Source organism: Rosa rugosa, chromosome 6, assembly GCF_958449725.1.
Source record: "Rosa rugosa chromosome 6, drRosRugo1.1, whole genome shotgun sequence".
Lineage (NCBI taxonomy): Eukaryota > Viridiplantae > Streptophyta > Magnoliopsida > Rosales > Rosaceae > Rosa > Rosa rugosa.
In genome coordinates this window covers 53,461,074-53,478,303 of record NC_084825.1, presented here as the reverse complement: position 1 = coordinate 53,478,303, position 17,230 = coordinate 53,461,074, and the positions used below count along the sequence as shown (strand labels likewise).

The following is a 17,230-nucleotide window of genomic DNA, read 5'->3' as shown; positions in this document are numbered from 1 at the left end:
TTGAATTCACTATGATGAGGATTTTCATCAATAATTAGGTAACACCACTTGTTTAAGCATTGGTGCTCGATCAGTTCAAGATTCAGAATGGGTTATTTTCCCTAAATTAATTACAGTAATTAACATCCTAATCGCATGAAATCCTCTTTAGTAAAAGTGAAAACCCTTGAATGGAAAACCCATGCAGAACCCATGCCCTATAATACTATCCATAAAAATCCAGATTTGACCTGTCAGTCTCTTTCAAGTCTTATTGGGCATATAGCTGGAAGCATCACAACCCAAGCCCATCCCCTGCTGTAGATACTCATAATAGTAACTATATTAATATATTAATATTATTGGTAATTTTGGATGATGCAAAATGGCAAATATGTAACACTAATATATGTCACTGAATTAGATATAGGGCACTAAAATTAATATATCAACAATATAAGGGTCATGTGTCTCTGACCATTGACCACTATTAGAGCATTACTAATCGGACGGTCATAAATTTGATCAATTTTTGATTCCATGGTTTTGATTTTTCAATTAAACTTCTCAAGTCAACAAAATTGGAATGGACCATTTTGAAAGTGGAAAGTGACCAACTTTACACTCATTCTTTTTCCTTTTGGTCAATAATGTAATCTTATTCTCTGATCTCTCATAGTTATTTAAGGAATGAAATATATATTTGGTAAAATGATGCCAAAATTAAAAGATATGGTTTAAAAGACAAAAACCTTTTCATCTTCCATTTGGTAAAATGGCAATATATATGAATCCGTGGAAAGGCAATCCAAATAAATTAGTAATTAAAGTTTCAGTTTTTGGCTAATATTAATAATACAATCAAAATAATGTACAACCCAACATCGACATTCAGATATTATATCTGAAAGCCAGTAAACTTACAAACAATAAATTTTACTAAATTGTAGCCTCGACATAAATTAAACAGCTCGATCGAGAAGTCATCCAGCAGAACCGTTTTCGAGCAACCATACTCCACAATGAAGAGAAGAGAACTACTCTAATTAGGTTTAATACCAAAAATGAAGAACTCAAAACCAAAATTTCTACAAAATGGAAATTACACTGTAGAGAGAGAAACAAACAAATAGAGAGAGAGAGAGAACACAAGAACACATCCTAGTCTCGAAATCTCGTTTCTCGGGCCATCGATTCGCGAATATCAAGGTACTATTGCTATTTTCTGTTCTACCCCTGGTCACATTGTCTTTTTTTTTTTTTTTTTTTATAATTTTTAATTTTCTGAAATAAATACTACTAATTTTCTCTCATTATTTAATTATTCCGCATATATTTCTGCCTACTGCTTCTCTTTTGCTTCCTCGAGAGAGCCAGCGAAAGCTCCCAAATTTGGCCATGGCTGCTTCTGCTTCGATCTATGCCCTCCTCTTCACTCCCAAACAAATCTCCTAGACCCTCCTCCTCACCCATGTAATCAAATTCTCTATTACCCTTTTTCATATTTGCATTCTTACAATTCCAGTTTTTTTTTTTTTTTAATTGGTGTGTGGTTCATCTTTTTGTTTTTGAAATGGGAATTGTGTGAGAACCCAATTTGGGTTTTTGAATTGGTTTATGTGCTGAGGAGTGTTGAGAAAATTTTGGGTTCATGGTTTTTACATGTGGTGGCCGTGGCTCTGTTTCTTTTTACATATTTAAATTGGTGATTATTAGTTTTGTATTGTGGTGGAAGAAAGGAGAGACCAGGTTCAATGGGTGTGGATTGGGATCCATGTTGGATCTCTTGGGTTTTGTTTTATTGTTATTATTATTGTTGTCATCCTTGTTTAGTGGTTTTGTTTCTGTTAAACTGATATTGGGTTGTGTGTTTTTTATTGTGTTTATTTTGATTTTGTAGTTACTGTTACTCAATTGGGGTTGCTTGTCTGGAGGGGGAGATAGATTTTTTGGGGAGGCTGTCTTGGGGGTTTATAATGTTGCTGTGTTGATGTGGAGTTTCATGGGTTGAGGAGCTACTCAAAAGGGTAATGGGGAGCTTTAGCGAAGAGGAATTCGCCTTTTTTGATGCCCATGAGGATATTGCATCAGTGTCTGATGCAAGTCGTGAGAGCATTGAGGTGTTGGAAGCGAGTTCTTCTTCCATGAGTTGGGTTCGGGATAGTTTTCCTTATGATGTGTGGGTTAGAAGCCCGGGGAGTGTGAAGGAGCGTCGGGTTAAGTTTCTGGATTGGATGGAAGTTAGTGCAGAGAAGATTGTGGGAGAGAATATGGTGGAAGTGTCTAGTGATGTGGTGGGGGAAATAGGTAGAGTTAGAGAGAGTAGTGGGGCTGTGTTGAGATCCTTATCTTTTGAAGGGGAGTTTTCTTCAAGTCGGTCTTCAATGTCGTTCTGGGCTAATGAATTTAGAGATGGGAATTTGAGTGGGAGAATGGAGTGTAATGGAGATGAAGTAGGGCCGGTTGGGAAGGTCAGTGAAGGTCGAGAAGTTATTGAAGAGTCTGAGCGCACTTCGTTCTCATTATCTTCATTATCTCGTCAATTGAGTGGAGTCAAAGCTGAAGAGATTAGCAGTAAGGGGGCGTTACTGAAGAGAGTTAAGAAGAAGTGGTTGCATAGATTTCGGTCCATGACATGCCTTGATGATAGGCAAGGGATTGCTGACAGGTCGGCAGAGAATGATAATGATAGAATTATGGGAATAAGGTCTTATAGAGTGAAGGTTCGTCATTCCGGGAAGCGGTTGAAGGAACTCTCAGCTCTTTATATGGGACAGGATATCCAGGCCCATGAGGGTTCAATTTTGGCCATGAAATTTAGTCCTGATGGACAGTACCTAGCAAGTGCTGGTGAAGATGGGATTGTGCGAGTCTGGCAAGTGGTGGAGAATCAGAGGTGTAATGAACTTGACATTCCGGAGATTGATCCATCCTGCATATACTTCACCGTGAATCATCTCTCCGAACTAAATCCACTATTTGCGGATAAAGAGAAAGTGAGTAAAGCACGTAGCATGACGAAAACATCAGATTCAGCATGTGTTATTTTTCCCCCAAAAGTCTTTCGGATTGTGGACAAACCATTGCATGAGTTTCATGGGCATGGTGGTGAGATTTTGGATCTCTCCTGGTCAAGGAACAATGTAAGTGATTATTTGAATCGCAATTAACATTTCACGAGTCTAATTCAGTAAAACATGACAGACTCTTAATTCAGTTTTCCATTGATTCTTTTTGTAATGCAGTATCTACTGTCGTCTTCTGTTGACAAAACTGTTCGTCTATGGCGAGTGGGATGCACTGATTGCCTCAAAGTCTTTGCACATAGTAATTACGGTGCGCTTCTGGCTAATTTACCTGCGTTTAAAATATCTTTATTAGTTGGCAGTAGCCAAGGATGATTATACAGCAGCGAGATCCTAATCCCGTGTGTTATATGTAATTGAATTAAGCTCTTAATTCTTTTCTTTATGTTGTGGTCTCTTGCAGTGACCTGTGCTCAATTCAATCCTGTGGATGATAACTACTTTATCAGTGGTTCAATAGATGGCAAAGTTCGCATTTGGGGAATTCCTTGCTGTCAAGTTGTTGATTATAGTGATGTACGAGATATAGTTTCTGCGGTGTGCTATCGCCCTGATGGGCAGGTTTGGTGATTTTCTTGCCCTTTCATCATGTAGAAATATGATGTATGCTCATTATTTATTAATATTAATCAATGCTATTGATTTCTTGTTCAGGGAGCTATTGTAGGCTCGATGACAGGCATATGCCGCTTTTATAATATATCAGGTATGCTGTGATATTTAGGATTCCCCCCTGCTGGAAATGGTTGACACTTTAATCATGTTGGAAAATATATTCATAATGATGAATTGGTTATGTTTTTCTTGGAACAGATAATCATTTGCAAATGGAAGCTGAAATATGTTTGTACAGTAAAAAGAAGGCTCCCTGCAAAAAGATAACAGGCTTTGAGGTAGTTATTACTTCCTGACTGCTATGTATTCTGCTTTTGGTTTCTTGTGAATATCAATTTACCTCTTCTTTAGGCATTCAAATTTTTTTTCTTCCTTTTCTAAAGTATGTTATATATGCAGTTTTTCCCACAAGATCCTAGCAAAGTAATGGTCACTTGCGCCGATTCGCAAGTCAGAATTCTTCATGGTCTGAATGTGGTTGGAAAATACAAGGGTATGTGCATTTTGTTCGCTCTTTTGATGGAGTCCTTAGTCTGCAAACAAATTTTACACTGCTGTGGAATAATTTTATGCTATGTATTTGTGCATTTTGGATGTGATAGATACATTTCCTTTTACAAAACCTCATCTCTTGTCTCTTTTGTAGGATTACGGAATGCAGCAAACCTGAGATCTGCGAATTTTACTTCAGATGGGAAACATATAATATCAGCAAGTGAGGATTCTAATGTATACATATGGAACTGCAGTGATCAGGAGAAAAACTTTTTCTCTCAAGTAAAAAAAACTAAATCATGTGAGCGGTTCACCACTGATGCTTCCGTAGCAATACCATGGTCTGGTTTGAAATGTGAGGCCTTAGAAAATGCTAGGAACGTTGGTGTCGTGGAAGATAATCTACCTGAAACTCTACCTTTTTCTTCACCCGCATGCTTTTCTCTGAGCCAAGAATCTCTCCTTCAGTCTATTCCGAAAGGATCTGCGACTTGGCCCGAGGAGAAGCTTCCAACATCAAGCCCCTTGACAAAGTCATCTACTATGCACAGATCCGAGTACAAGTTTTTTAAAACTTCATGCCAGAGCACATCAAGTTCCCATGCATGGGGTTTGGTTATTGTGACCGCAGGTTGGGATGGAAGGATCAAATCATTCCACAATTATGGGTTACCAGTACCTGTTCGATAGTAAAGTGGCTTTGGCATGGTTTCAAAGAATTGTTTGCTATCCCATTAGCAGGACACTCAACCTGTAGTGCACTCTTCAGCTGATTACAAGCTACAAATCTAATGGATTGACGAGTGACTACTTTATCTTTGGCAGCATCAATTGCTACCGCAGGTCCAGGTTGACTACTCTAGCAGGCATGTGCACAATAGTTGGACTTGAGTATTTGCTTCTCCAATGGGTCCCTTCTCGGATTTCAGAGGTGATTGTGATTCGATGGCTGCAACATAACCCATTTTGGAATTAGCAAGTGGCTGAATTGAGGCTTCGTGGGGTGTTTTTGGTTTGCCGGTTTTCTGAATTAGATGTGGAAGCCATTTGCTAGGCAGCTAGGAGAGGCCAAATTGAGATATCATCCCTATATAATGCAGGTGCTCTGTGGGCCTTGTAGAACTTCTTTTGTTCTCTGAGATGGGATAGGGGAATCCGGAGCTGGTGGCTGAAAATTGTTTCTGAAAAAATGGTGGGGAACTTCACAATACTATCATGCTGGCCGGACAGAATTATTGATTTGTTTGTCTGCCATTTTTGGTACGATCTCATGGTGGGGTCCGTGACCTTTGGCTCGCAGTGTGATTGTAATTGTATAGGGCGTCAATTTCCTCTGAAGTGGCTGGCTTGTTATCTCAGTAGCCAGGGGATGTGTAATACTGTAATTAGCCCATATCCAAGCACGCTGCGTTTTCTGGCTGGAACGGTTGCTTGCTAGAATCCATGTTGGATGAGCATTGTGAAAGTCGTTTTCTTCAGCGGAGCCCCTTTTTGGCCAACACATTTTTGTATATTTATACTCTTAGTTTAGTCCTACTAACACTTCCTCAGATTAGACTCAAGTAGTTAGGGGTTTTGTTAACTTGACAGGAATTTACTTTGAGATTTTGATAATGTATCTACCATTTTCTTCTAGATTCATGTAAATGATATATTCATGTAGTTTACTACATTTTCATAGCTTGGAACAACAATGGAAATTGGATATTACCGCAAAACTACCAGTCGAGATTTGGATTTGCCCATGAAGCGTTATACAACTATTCCAGATTACTTTGTTATGGTATTTTTCTTTACGTTTCTTTTACGGTAGAACACCTGCCCTGGTTTTTTTTATCAAACAGGGCTTGTTATTCGTCATCTATGCATACCTCGAAGAAAAGAATCTAAACAACCAGTTGAGATGTGACTTTGATGGAAAGATAATTGAAAGCATCAAGAGGCAGGACATGTGAATCAAAGCGATGGAACACATTACAGGTAAGCATACCACTATTAGGAGACAATGGGAACAAACTAATGGGCAATTATGAGGGAGATGACCATAAAGACGTGATTTAGGATCAATTATTATTTGACATTCAGATTCTTTTTTACTCATGATTAATTTCAGATCAATCATAATTGGACAAGATATTTTTCTTTTACCTAATCGCTGACTATAAGAAAACGAAATGCATAAGATTATAAACCACTTTCAAGTTCCAAACTACACTGGGTCCAAATCCAAATCTCAAGTCTCAACTATAACTCAAGAGATGTTGGATTTGGCCTTTGCCTTACACAAGTCACTCGGCCTGCTCAAAGAAAGGAAAAACCAAGTTTGGGATTCTATTCCTTGCGGCTTAAAGATCAAGTTTAAAGTTTTAAACCCTAATGCTAGTGGGCTATAGCCCAATGCTAAGTATAGAAGTGAAAGTGTTGGCGTGAGTCATACTTACCTTATTTATGTAGATATTCTGTAATATTCTGTGATCTGTAATATTCTGTAATATCTGTAGTATTATTTGATTTACTACTTACCTTAGAAATAGTACTTGTCTTATTAAGCACAATTGTAATTTGTATATAATTCATTCTTGTAAGGTGAATGAATATAGAATTATTCAGCCAAAATTGTCTATTGTTTCTTGTTATATTTTGACTTGGTATCAAAGCAGAGATCCGATCATGGACTCTGACTCATTGTCCTTTGATCCTTGACTCTTGTTCTTTGTGCTTGGATTTGTTCGTTGTCCTTTGATCCTTTCATCACCGTTGCCTTCTTATATTTCCAAGTACTTTGTTGTTTTTCCTTCCGCTGCATATTCACCATGGTGAAAGCTCATTCTTCCCCCGTGTTCTCCTCAAGTCTGACTTGTAACTACTGCAAGAATCCAGGCCACATCAAAGCAAACTGTTACAGGTTGGTTGGTTTTCCAGCAGGCTACTTTGATAGGCCACGACCTCAGGACAACAAACCTAAGGGAAAGGCTGTTGGTCGTCTTGTTCAAGACCAAGATTACTATGCGGTGACAAAATCAGATCACACCAACTTTGCTGGTAAGGATACCGCATCCGTAAGTTGCGGTGGTAATGGTAAGATTGGAGTTGCTTTAAAAATTTCTGGCTTTACTGGTGGCAATACTTGGATAATTGATTCTGGAGCATCTGACCATATGACATATGATCGTAGTTTCTTTCTTTTTCTCAATCCACCCTCTATTTCCTCTGTTGTCAATGCCAATGGTGATTCTTTTCCTGTTTTAGGAATAGGGTCTGTTCGTCTCACCCCTTCTTTGAAACTACATGATGTTCTTTATGTCCCTGATCTCTCTCATCATCTTATATCTGTGCCTCAGCTTAATACTCAATCTCGGTGTTCTGTAACATTTTTTCCTTTGTATGTGATTTTTCAGGACCTCCTCACCAGGGAAATAATCGGCAAGGGTTATCTAAGGGGTCGACTATTCCATCTGGATTGCATGTTTGCCGGAATGAAGCCGGAGAAGGCAGTCCAAGCAGCTTTGATTTCGACTGGGGTTACTAATCAAGTTGAAGAATTATGGCTATGGCATCGGAGATTGGGACATCCTTCCTTTAGTGTCATGAAGAAATCTATGCCATCCTTGTTTCTGGGCATTGATGAGTCTAAGTTGCATTGTGAGTCATGTGTCTTAGCTAAAAGTCATCGTACTAGTTATCCTTTGAGTACTACTAGGAGTTCTTTTCCTTTTGAGCTTATTCATTCTGATGTCTGGGGACCTTCCCGTGAGTCAACCTTGTCTGGCAAACATTGGTTTGTTTTGTTTATTGATGATTATACCCGTCTTACTTGGGTCGCTTTGTTGAAACACAAATATGAAGTCTTCTCTGCTTTCCAAGAATTTTTTGCTCTTGTTCAAAATCAATTTGGAGCCAATATTAAAGTCTTTCGTTCTGATAATGGGGGGGAGTTTGTCAATTCTCAGTTTCACCAATTCTTTCATTCTCATGGGATTATTCATCAAACTACTTGCCCTCAAACCCCTGAACAAAATGGGGTCTCAGAAAGAAAGAATCGTCATGTTCTTGACATAGCTCGGTCTCTTCTATTTAGTGCTCATATGCCTAAGTATCTTTGGGGAGATGCAATTCTCACTGCTTGCCATCTCATAAATCGGCTACCTTCTTCTGTTCTCAATGGTCAAACCCCTTATGCTGCCCTTTCAAATCATGTGTCTGTCCCTTCGTTTTCTAATCTCCCTGCTCGTGTCTTTGGGTGTGTAGTGTTTGTCCATGTCCCTAAGAATCAACGGTCCAAACTCGATGCCAGGGCATTAAAGTGTGTATTTGTGGGCTATGGTGTTAATCAGAAGGGCTACAAGTGTTTTCATCCTCCTACACAGAAGGTTTATGTTACCATGGATGTCACCTTTTATGAGGATGCATGTTATTTTTCTTCCACCAATCCTTCACTTCAGGGGGAGAAACACACCTTTTTGGAAGAGAAGTCTTGTGAGATTAATATTCAGCCAATTGAAGATGATTCACGGCCAATTGAAGATGATGGTCATGTAATTTCGGGTCCAATGATCGATCACCAGAATGCCAGCGATCGAACACCAGACATGGTCATTGAAGAAGACAGTATCCAAACGATCGATCGTTCCATTCCTGGCGATCGATCGTTCAGTGAGGCAGAAGCTCCCAGTAGCAAAACGATCGATCCTTCCATTCCTGACAATCGATCGCCAGCAGAACTAGAACACGATGACCGAAATTTAGCAGTCCAAGAAGGCCAAGCTCCTGCACCCCTCTCAGACAGATAACCCTTGTCAACCAATCCCTGAGGAGCGTCTCAATCTTGAGGTTAGTGGTGTTTCTTCTAACTCTAATAATAGTGATAGTGTGTATGTTTTGCCTCCTAGGTCTACCCGTGGTAAACCACCTCGTCAATATGAACCAAGTTTAGATGTTAAGTCTAAGTATGCCATAGCTAACTTTGTATCCACCCATTACTTATCCAAATCCCATGCTTCATTTGTGAATCAAATATCCTATGTATGTGTTCCCAGTAAAGTGCAGGATGCTCTCAAGGATCCCAAATGGTGTCAAGCGATGAATGAAGAGATGGAGGCATTGGAGAAGAATAATACTTGGGAGTTGGTGCCACCTCCACAAGGAAAGAGAGTTGTTGGATGTAGATGGGTGTTCACTATCAAACACAATGCAGATGGCTCAGTGAACAGATATAAGGCAAGACTTGTTGCAAAGGGATATACTCAAACATATGGCGTGGATTATGAGGAGACCTTTGCTCCAGTAGCAAAGATTAATACTGTTCGAGTGTTGATGTCTCTAGCAGCTAATCTAGATTGGCCTTTGCAACAGTTTGATGTGAAGAATGCCTTTTTACATGGAGAACTATCTGAAGAAGTCTACATGGATCTTCCACCAGGATATGAGGCAAGCACAAGAGGAAGATTTGTGTGTAAGTTGAATAAGTCCTTGTATGGACTCAAACAATCACCACGAGCTTGGTTTGGTAGATTCTCTCAAGCTATGCGTCGTTTTGGGTACAAACAGAGTAATTCTGACCATACATTGTTTCTGAAACGCCGTGAAGGTAAATTAACTGCCTTGATTATTTATGTTGATGATATGATAATTACTGGTGATAATTCCGAGGAGGTTGAAAGATTAAAAGACCTGCTTGCATCAGAGTTTGAAATGAAAGATCTTGGTGCTCTTAAATATTTTTTGGGGATTGAGGTCGCCAGGGGGAGTTCAGGAATTTTCTTGTGTCAGAGAAAATATGTGCTTGACTTGTTGACAGAGACAGGAATGCTAGGTTGTAGACCTGATGGTACTCCTATTGAGCATAATCATAAACTGGCTGAGTACCCTAATCAAACTCTTACAGATAAGGCTCGCTATCAGAGGTTAGTTGGCAGATTAATCTATCTCTCACATACTCGGCCAGATATTGCATATGCAGTTAGTGTTGTGAGTCAATTCATGCATAATCCAAGTGAAACTCATATGGAAGCTGTGATCCATATTCTGAGGTATTTAAAGTCTGCACCTGGAAAAGGCTTGATGTTTTCAAAGCATAATCATCTGGATGTTAGTGGTTATACAGATGCAGACTGGGCAGGTTGTATTACGGATAGAAAATCCACTTCTGGTTACTTCACTTTTGTAGGTGGTAATCTTGTTACTTGGAGAAGTAAGAAACAAAAGGTTGTGGCTAGGTCGAGTGCTGAAGCAGAGTATAGAGGTATGGCTCATGGAGTTTGTGAGTTACTGTGGTTGAGAAATTTACTTCGTGATTTGGGATTTAAACCCAAATGAGCCATGGATTTGTATTGTGATAATAAGGCAGCGGTGGATATTACTCACAACCCAGTACAACATGATAGAACTAAGCATGTTGAGGTTGACAGACATTTCATTAAAGAGAAGCTTGATGCTAAGCTTATCTCTTTTCCATTTGTCTACTCAGAAGAACAGTTGGCTGATGTTCTCACTAAGGCAGTATCGAGTAAGGCATTTCATGACTCACTTGACAAGTTGGGCATTCGTGATCTGTATGCGCCAACTTGAGGGGGAGTGTTGGCGTGAGTCATACTTACCTTATTTATGTAGATATTCTGTAATATTCTGTGATCTGTAATATTCTGTAATATCTGTAGTATTATTTGATTTACTACTTACCTTAGAAATAGTACTTGTCTTATTAAGCACAATTGTAATTTGTATATAATTCCTTCTTGTAAGGTGAATGAATATAGAATTATTCAGCCAAAATTGTCTATTGTTTCTCGTTATATTTTGACTAAAGTGACAAGCCCCTCTACAGCAATTTAGCCCACCGCCAAGTAACCTGTCCCAATTTAGCCCAGTGAGCTTTCCACCTGTGGAGTGTGGAGGCTGCTCCTCCATTTCCATGCTCAGTTACCATATCTATTCCAAGACAAGCTTCATCGCTTGATACGTTGCTCCATTCACCTATCCTTACTTCCGAATCTAAACCGAAGACGATGAAATGCAATCTACCATATGTAGCAGAGCAGTGAGAGAGAACTGCATTTGGTTTATCTTGCATTGTCTTGCAAGAGTCAACATAATCCTTCACATCAGATCACGTTGGAACCAGTCACATAAGACGGACAGGACAACGTGATACAGACTCAGTCCTCCATTCCAATTTGATCCTAACTTGAATTCTAACCCTTTTCTCCATTCGTTGCAATCATCGAAATAACAATGAAATGAATCTAATATCTCATATACCATTGCGAGAATAAATCACACAAAACCAAACTATACAGAAACAGAAAAAAAAAAAAAAAAGAGATCAATGAGCTTGAAAAAAATCGAACCCTCTTGGTCCACACATTGTGACAGAACGTACATTTAAGCATTCAAATCCAACCCCATTTTATTTACATCAACACCTTCATGCATTGCAACCTCAACAAATACGTACACACAAATCGAATCCGGTTTGAATCCAAAACCCAAAACAACCGAAACCAAAAAAACAATAACGGAAATAAACCTAGAGCTTCCAACAAAAACAAACCCGCCAGCTTCACCATCACATCATCGTCGTCGTCGTCAGACTGGGAGCTTGGCGACGTCGTTTAGGTTAGGATGGCCGGGCGTCGTCGACGTGGAGGGGAACGACTGGGGGCGGTGATCGCTGAGATTGACGGAGCGAGAGAAGAGCATGAGAGGTCGGTCGTGTGCCTCCTCGGGGTTGGTGGTGAAGTCGTTGTCGTCGTGAGTAGATAGGTTGATGCACGAGCAACGTTCCAGAGAAGCGAAGAAGGCCGAGGCCACGTGCATCCCCAGCCAGCTCAGGCACGAGCTCTGCTGGCTCTCCATGGGCGGCGATCGGAGGAGGAAGATGGGATCGGCGAAGTTGTCAAATTTGTGATCTAAGTTTTAATGCAGAGAGTTGCCGAGAAAGGAAACTCACACCAAAACGAGAAGGTGAATTATACGAAATAAAGGCTGTCCGTTAGTTATTCCTTGGAATTAGGAGAGCGACTTTTCTAATTTTCTATTTTTGTCGTTCATTTTTGCCGGCCGTTTAACTTAGGCCTTAGTTTTGGGGCCATGTGTCTACATGTGCGTTGACGTTTGCGATTTCAAGAGAGCTATAGGGCCACAAGTCGGCCCGAGGACGGATGCCGGCGAGTCTTGCCAACTATTGGGTGTAGCAGTAGTGTGGGCTTTTATAGTAATTATTCTAGGGGAGTGAAATATGCACACCTAATTTTACATTCTACACTCCTTTGATAATGATTTTACAAAACTACCCCTCACACTTCATCATTGGTCAAGTCTCAAACTCCATCGTCTGTCTCTGTCTTCCTCCTCTCTTCATTTTCTCCTTCTATCTGTCTTAATCATCTTTATATCAATTGTATTTCTACTTCTTCCTTATATCTTGTCCTAAATTGATATGCCTAATATCAAATAAATCTTTGTCTTTGGGTAATTAGAGATTAAAGTCTGTATCTGCAATATCAATTTTTTCATCACTCAAACGTCTCATTCTCCCTCTCACGTAGATTGCAGTCTCATTCTCTCTCTCTCTCTCTCTCTCTCTCTCTCTCTCTCTCTCTCTCTCTCTCTCTCTCTCTCTCTCTCTCTCTCTCTCTCTCTCTCTCTCTCTCTCTCTCTCTCTCTCTCTGCTCTTCTGCGTTTCTTCTGATCTGCTTTGCTCTCTCACATTTCTTGTTCTCTATGAAGAAACTAGATAAAGGTGAACTGATGAAATTTTGAATAAAAGGAAGATATATGTGTTTGAGCCCAAAAGTAATTTTGGCAATATCCTTCAGTGGATCTAGCGCAGCGGGCCGATACCTGCGGCCCAAAAATAAACATACTTGGTTTTGGGTTACAACTCCGCCTATTCCGGAATCCATGAGGAGAGTGAAGTCCTATTGGAATCAAGTAATAGAGATTGACTAGGAAACTCCAGTCAATAATCCTTCTACGACAAGGAATGGTCGAAACCCTAGGTATATATACCAGGTTTCAAGGACAGATTAAGGACCTCTCTCATATCAATCAATCCTAGCGATTACAAAGCCTCCCAGGAGCAAACCTTCAACCTCGTTGAACCCCGGTGACCGCGATACAGTCCCAGTCTCCCAGCGAGCCGACTGCTAGCATCACCAGATCAACCTGGCGACCGTACTTCCAGTCCCAGTCTCCCAGCGAGCCGACTGTAAGCGCAACCGCCACTGTTACTTCCAGCGAAGCAAGGGTAACGCCCTCGCACCCAGCGAAGCTAGAGTCACGCTTTAGCACAACCCCGTGCTTCTCCCAACTTCCCAGTGATTGCTCTGCTTAGTCTACAACACTAAGTATCGATTTGGTGAACGCAAGAGACCACAACCAAAGCCCTTACCCAGTAAGGCAAGAAGTCCTTCTCCGGAAGGCTAGAGAAGAACCCCGTGACGAGGTTGGTGCTCTCCTCGTCCACGGTCGCTTGAAGAAGAAGTCAGGTCAAGGGACTACCCCGACGACTGCACCCCACGGTGCTGGCACGCCTGCGCAATCACACGCTTAAAAGAGACAGTTTGCAAGCCAACTGGTTTTGGAGCCAAACATTTTGGCACGCCCAGTGGGACCAAACTAGTGTCTCTTCGTGAACGTAGCCATTGGGAGGTCAAGCGAAAACCCCTACCAAAAGGTTTACGCTAACTGCCCAAAGCACAAGACCTCCAGCTACAAGCCGCATTCTCGCGCGGATTGTCGTGGTCTTGCTGAACAACAAGTGACTCAAAGATTCGCTCTTCATCCCCATCCAACCGAGATGTCGACGGAAAAAGGAGAGAATCGCCCGACCGCCGCTGAGGGTCAAACTGTCACTAACAACCAGGCCAACGAGCCGGTTGACACTGTCGCTAGCTCCAACGCAGCGACAAGAGTGCAAAGAGAGGCTTTCGTTCCGAAGCCTATCCCAAAAGGGGCCTCCTCCGAGGTCGCGTTTGCAATTATCCTGGAGAACATCGAAAACCACAGCAAGAAAATAGCTGCTGACCTTGAGAGGGATAATGCGAGGGCCGACCAGGTCATACGCGAAATAAACCAGCGTATTTCCCAACAGGCGGAGGAAACTAAGCAGCAAATCTCACAGACTGAGAATGCTTTGATGGCCCATGCTTCAGGTATCGCAGAAGAGCAGAACCAGCGCCAGAAAGGAATAATAGAGGCCATTGCGAACCATACGAAGCAAACAACGGCTGACTTGGCTGGTCTCCGTAAAGATGGAGAGATCCTCGCAACCGAGGTTGCCATGCAGAGGGCCGAGTTGAACCAGGATAAGGAGGTATTAAACCAGACCTTGGGTGATCCCAATGCTATCCTTGGTTCTCTTGGCCAGCCATCCGGTTCGGGCAAATACGTGCCACCGAACCAGCGCGAGAAGGTTAGCAGCCATACTGCTACACCTGCCGCAGCTGTTACCGCCACGCCGCTGAAAAACAAAGAACAAGCGCTAGTTATCGGCGGCAGCAAAGATAAAGGTACTGCCTCAAGTGGGCAGACTACCAGGCAGAAGCACCAGGCCTCAAAGGGCGCTGGAACCTCGTCCGATTCTACGTTCGTCCAATACGATAGCGACGGGGCAGAGAACGTATATCAAGAGCTGCCGGGGAGCTACTATGGGATTGACCAGGCTGGTAATCCGGTTAGGATAACAGCGCTGGCAAAGGAGATGCCCATACCAGCGTTGACTCTTCAACAACCCGCTACAAACCGCGTCGTCCACATAGGAGAAGGGACAGCGACTGTAAACCAAGCAATACCTGTGCAGCCTGTTCGCCATGCAGCGGCCATACCACCTCCTCCTCCTCCGGGTCCAGAATATGTGAGACGAGACGAAGTAGAGGAGATGATTAGACAGGCTAACCCCAGGGCCCAGATGGATGGGATCTATGAGGGACCTTTCCCTCCGCATATAATGCTCGCGCCTTTCCCCAGGGGCTATAAGAACATTATATTTGCTACCTTTTCAGGGGAAGACTCCGAGAATGCGGCAACCCATCTGGCTAGGTTCAGGGTACAATGCGGCCAGTACCAGAATGATGACATCCTCAAGTGCAGGATTTTTGGCACTTCTCTCTCAGGAGCTGCCTTCAGGTGGTTCTCCAAATTGCGGCCAGGAACTGTAGCAGATTGGCCTGCAATGGAAAAGCTTTTCCGGGAGACTTTCGGGGCCACAGAACCTGAGGTAGACTTGGCTTCTCTCACCCAGATGGCCCAACAGCCCACAGAGTCCGCTGTGGCCTATCTTCAGCGCTTCCAGATTCAGAAGGCCAAGCTGAATGTGGTCCTGCCAGAGAAAGAATTGATCAAGTTGGCGATCAAGGGCCTAGAGCCTCGCCAGCGAAAGAAGCAGCATGGAAGCATTATCCAGTCAATGGGAGAACTCATCACAGAGGTGGGAAGCTTCAAACACCTCCTCAGAGAAACTGACGCCAGGAAGAATGCCTCCAGAGGCACATAAGTACCAGGGAAACATCGCACTGTAGCGGCCCTGAGCTACCAGCCGGCTACGTATGATCCTTACTACCACTATCACAGTGAGGAAGTGGCTCAGGAGGACGAGGAGGAAGATGAAAGCGACATCGCCGCTTATGAGCTGACAGGGAGAAAGAACCCAGCCTTAAAGCAGTTGAAAATCTCCAAGGAACCTGTCAAGCTCAAATCGATGGCCTTCACTAAACCTGAATTCGCGACATATACATATGATGCCAACAAGGCACACGAGATTCTAGATGAGATGATCGCCGCGAAGATGGTGAAAACCGACTTTGGACCTTTTCCTCGACCAGAGCAGCTAAAAGGGAAGAAGTACTGCAAATTCCATAACCTGTGGAACCATAATACAGCTGATTGTGTGAAGCTCAAGGACCAGATTCAGGTATGGCTCAACAATGGTAGTCTTCAGGTGGAAGCTCCAGTAACTGCAGCAGTGCTTGTGGACCTAAACCCTTTTCCTGATACTGGGATTAACATGGTCGATGTGAATTGGACCAAGCAGAACCAGAGGAAACCAACTCTGGATTTGTCCACGAAAGGACAAAAAACAGAGCCTAAAGAGGCTCCTGCCCAGAAGAAGACTAAACCATTTGGTCAAGCCTCGCCAGTAGTGTTATGCTCGCGGTGCAAAGAGGAGTGTGGCATTCAAGCGTCGCACGAAGAGGTCGAGCAGACATTTCGTTTTGGCTCTTTCCCGCCCATTAAGTGGGCTTCGCTATCACGAAACTACCAGCCTTCCAGCCCAAGAGAAAAGGAGAGAATGGGGTCGCCTACGTCGCCAAAGGACTCCAATCTGTTCAAGAAGCTGAAGGCAGCTACGGCTGACCAGAAGATGGAGGAAAAGGTCGCGAACAAGCACAAAGACATTCTGACCAAGCCCTACATACCACTTGCTTCAACCGCTACCATCAAAGAAGGAAAGTGGTACACCAGGGAGAAGGGGAAGGCAGTGGAGATAAGTCTTTCCAAGAAGCGAAAACTGCGGCGCAGATTTGGTGAAGCCAAGCGCGCGCTAGAGGCTTTAGACCAGGGCCTGATCAAACCTTCACAGTTGGTCAAATCTCCTGAGCAGTATCAGAAGGAGATGGAAGCGCTCGCTGCCAAGCCATTAGTGACTCCTCGCAGTCTGCGAAAGCCGGCGAGCTCAGAATCTGGGGCATCTAAGCCCACTGTTTTTTGTAGGATTACCAAGGAGAGAACACCTCCGCTGGCCAGAAAGGAGAGCTCGCCGTCCAGGCGACCACACGTCAGGCGTAGGTTGTCTCGCGAGGAACCAGAAGCCAAATCCTCGGTTTTCGAGAGACTGGGGGGCAAAGACAAGACTACCGACACTTTACAGTGGAGACCTAAGAAAGTCCAGAGTTTGTTGGTCGCTCCTCCAAAGGCGGACATTGCTAGGGAACTAAAGCCAGATTCCATTGAACGAGGTTCAGTGGTTCAAGAGCTCGAACAATGTGAAGTAAAAGGCCTCGCTGAGGAATCCTTAGTGGACAGGTTGGTCAAACAATTCAACACGGATATCCCTG

General features: G+C 42.7%; 1 protein-coding gene across 1 annotated transcript; it reads left to right on the top strand.

The window, feature by feature from the left end:
• Positions 1 to 1,304: 1,304 nt before the first annotated feature.
• On the top strand, positions 1,305 to 5,855 carry LOC133714676 (uncharacterized). The gene is made up of 8 exons (XM_062140863.1): positions 1,305 to 1,452; positions 1,880 to 3,122; positions 3,225 to 3,315; positions 3,469 to 3,626; positions 3,720 to 3,771; positions 3,879 to 3,958; positions 4,080 to 4,173; positions 4,327 to 5,855. Exons 2-8 carry the CDS (start codon positions 2,010 to 2,012, stop codon positions 4,863 to 4,865), a joined length of 2,127 nt encoding a protein of 708 aa, XP_061996847.1. The 5' UTR covers positions 1,305 to 1,452; positions 1,880 to 2,009; the 3' UTR covers positions 4,866 to 5,855.
• Positions 5,856 to 17,230: the final 11,375 nt, after the last annotated feature.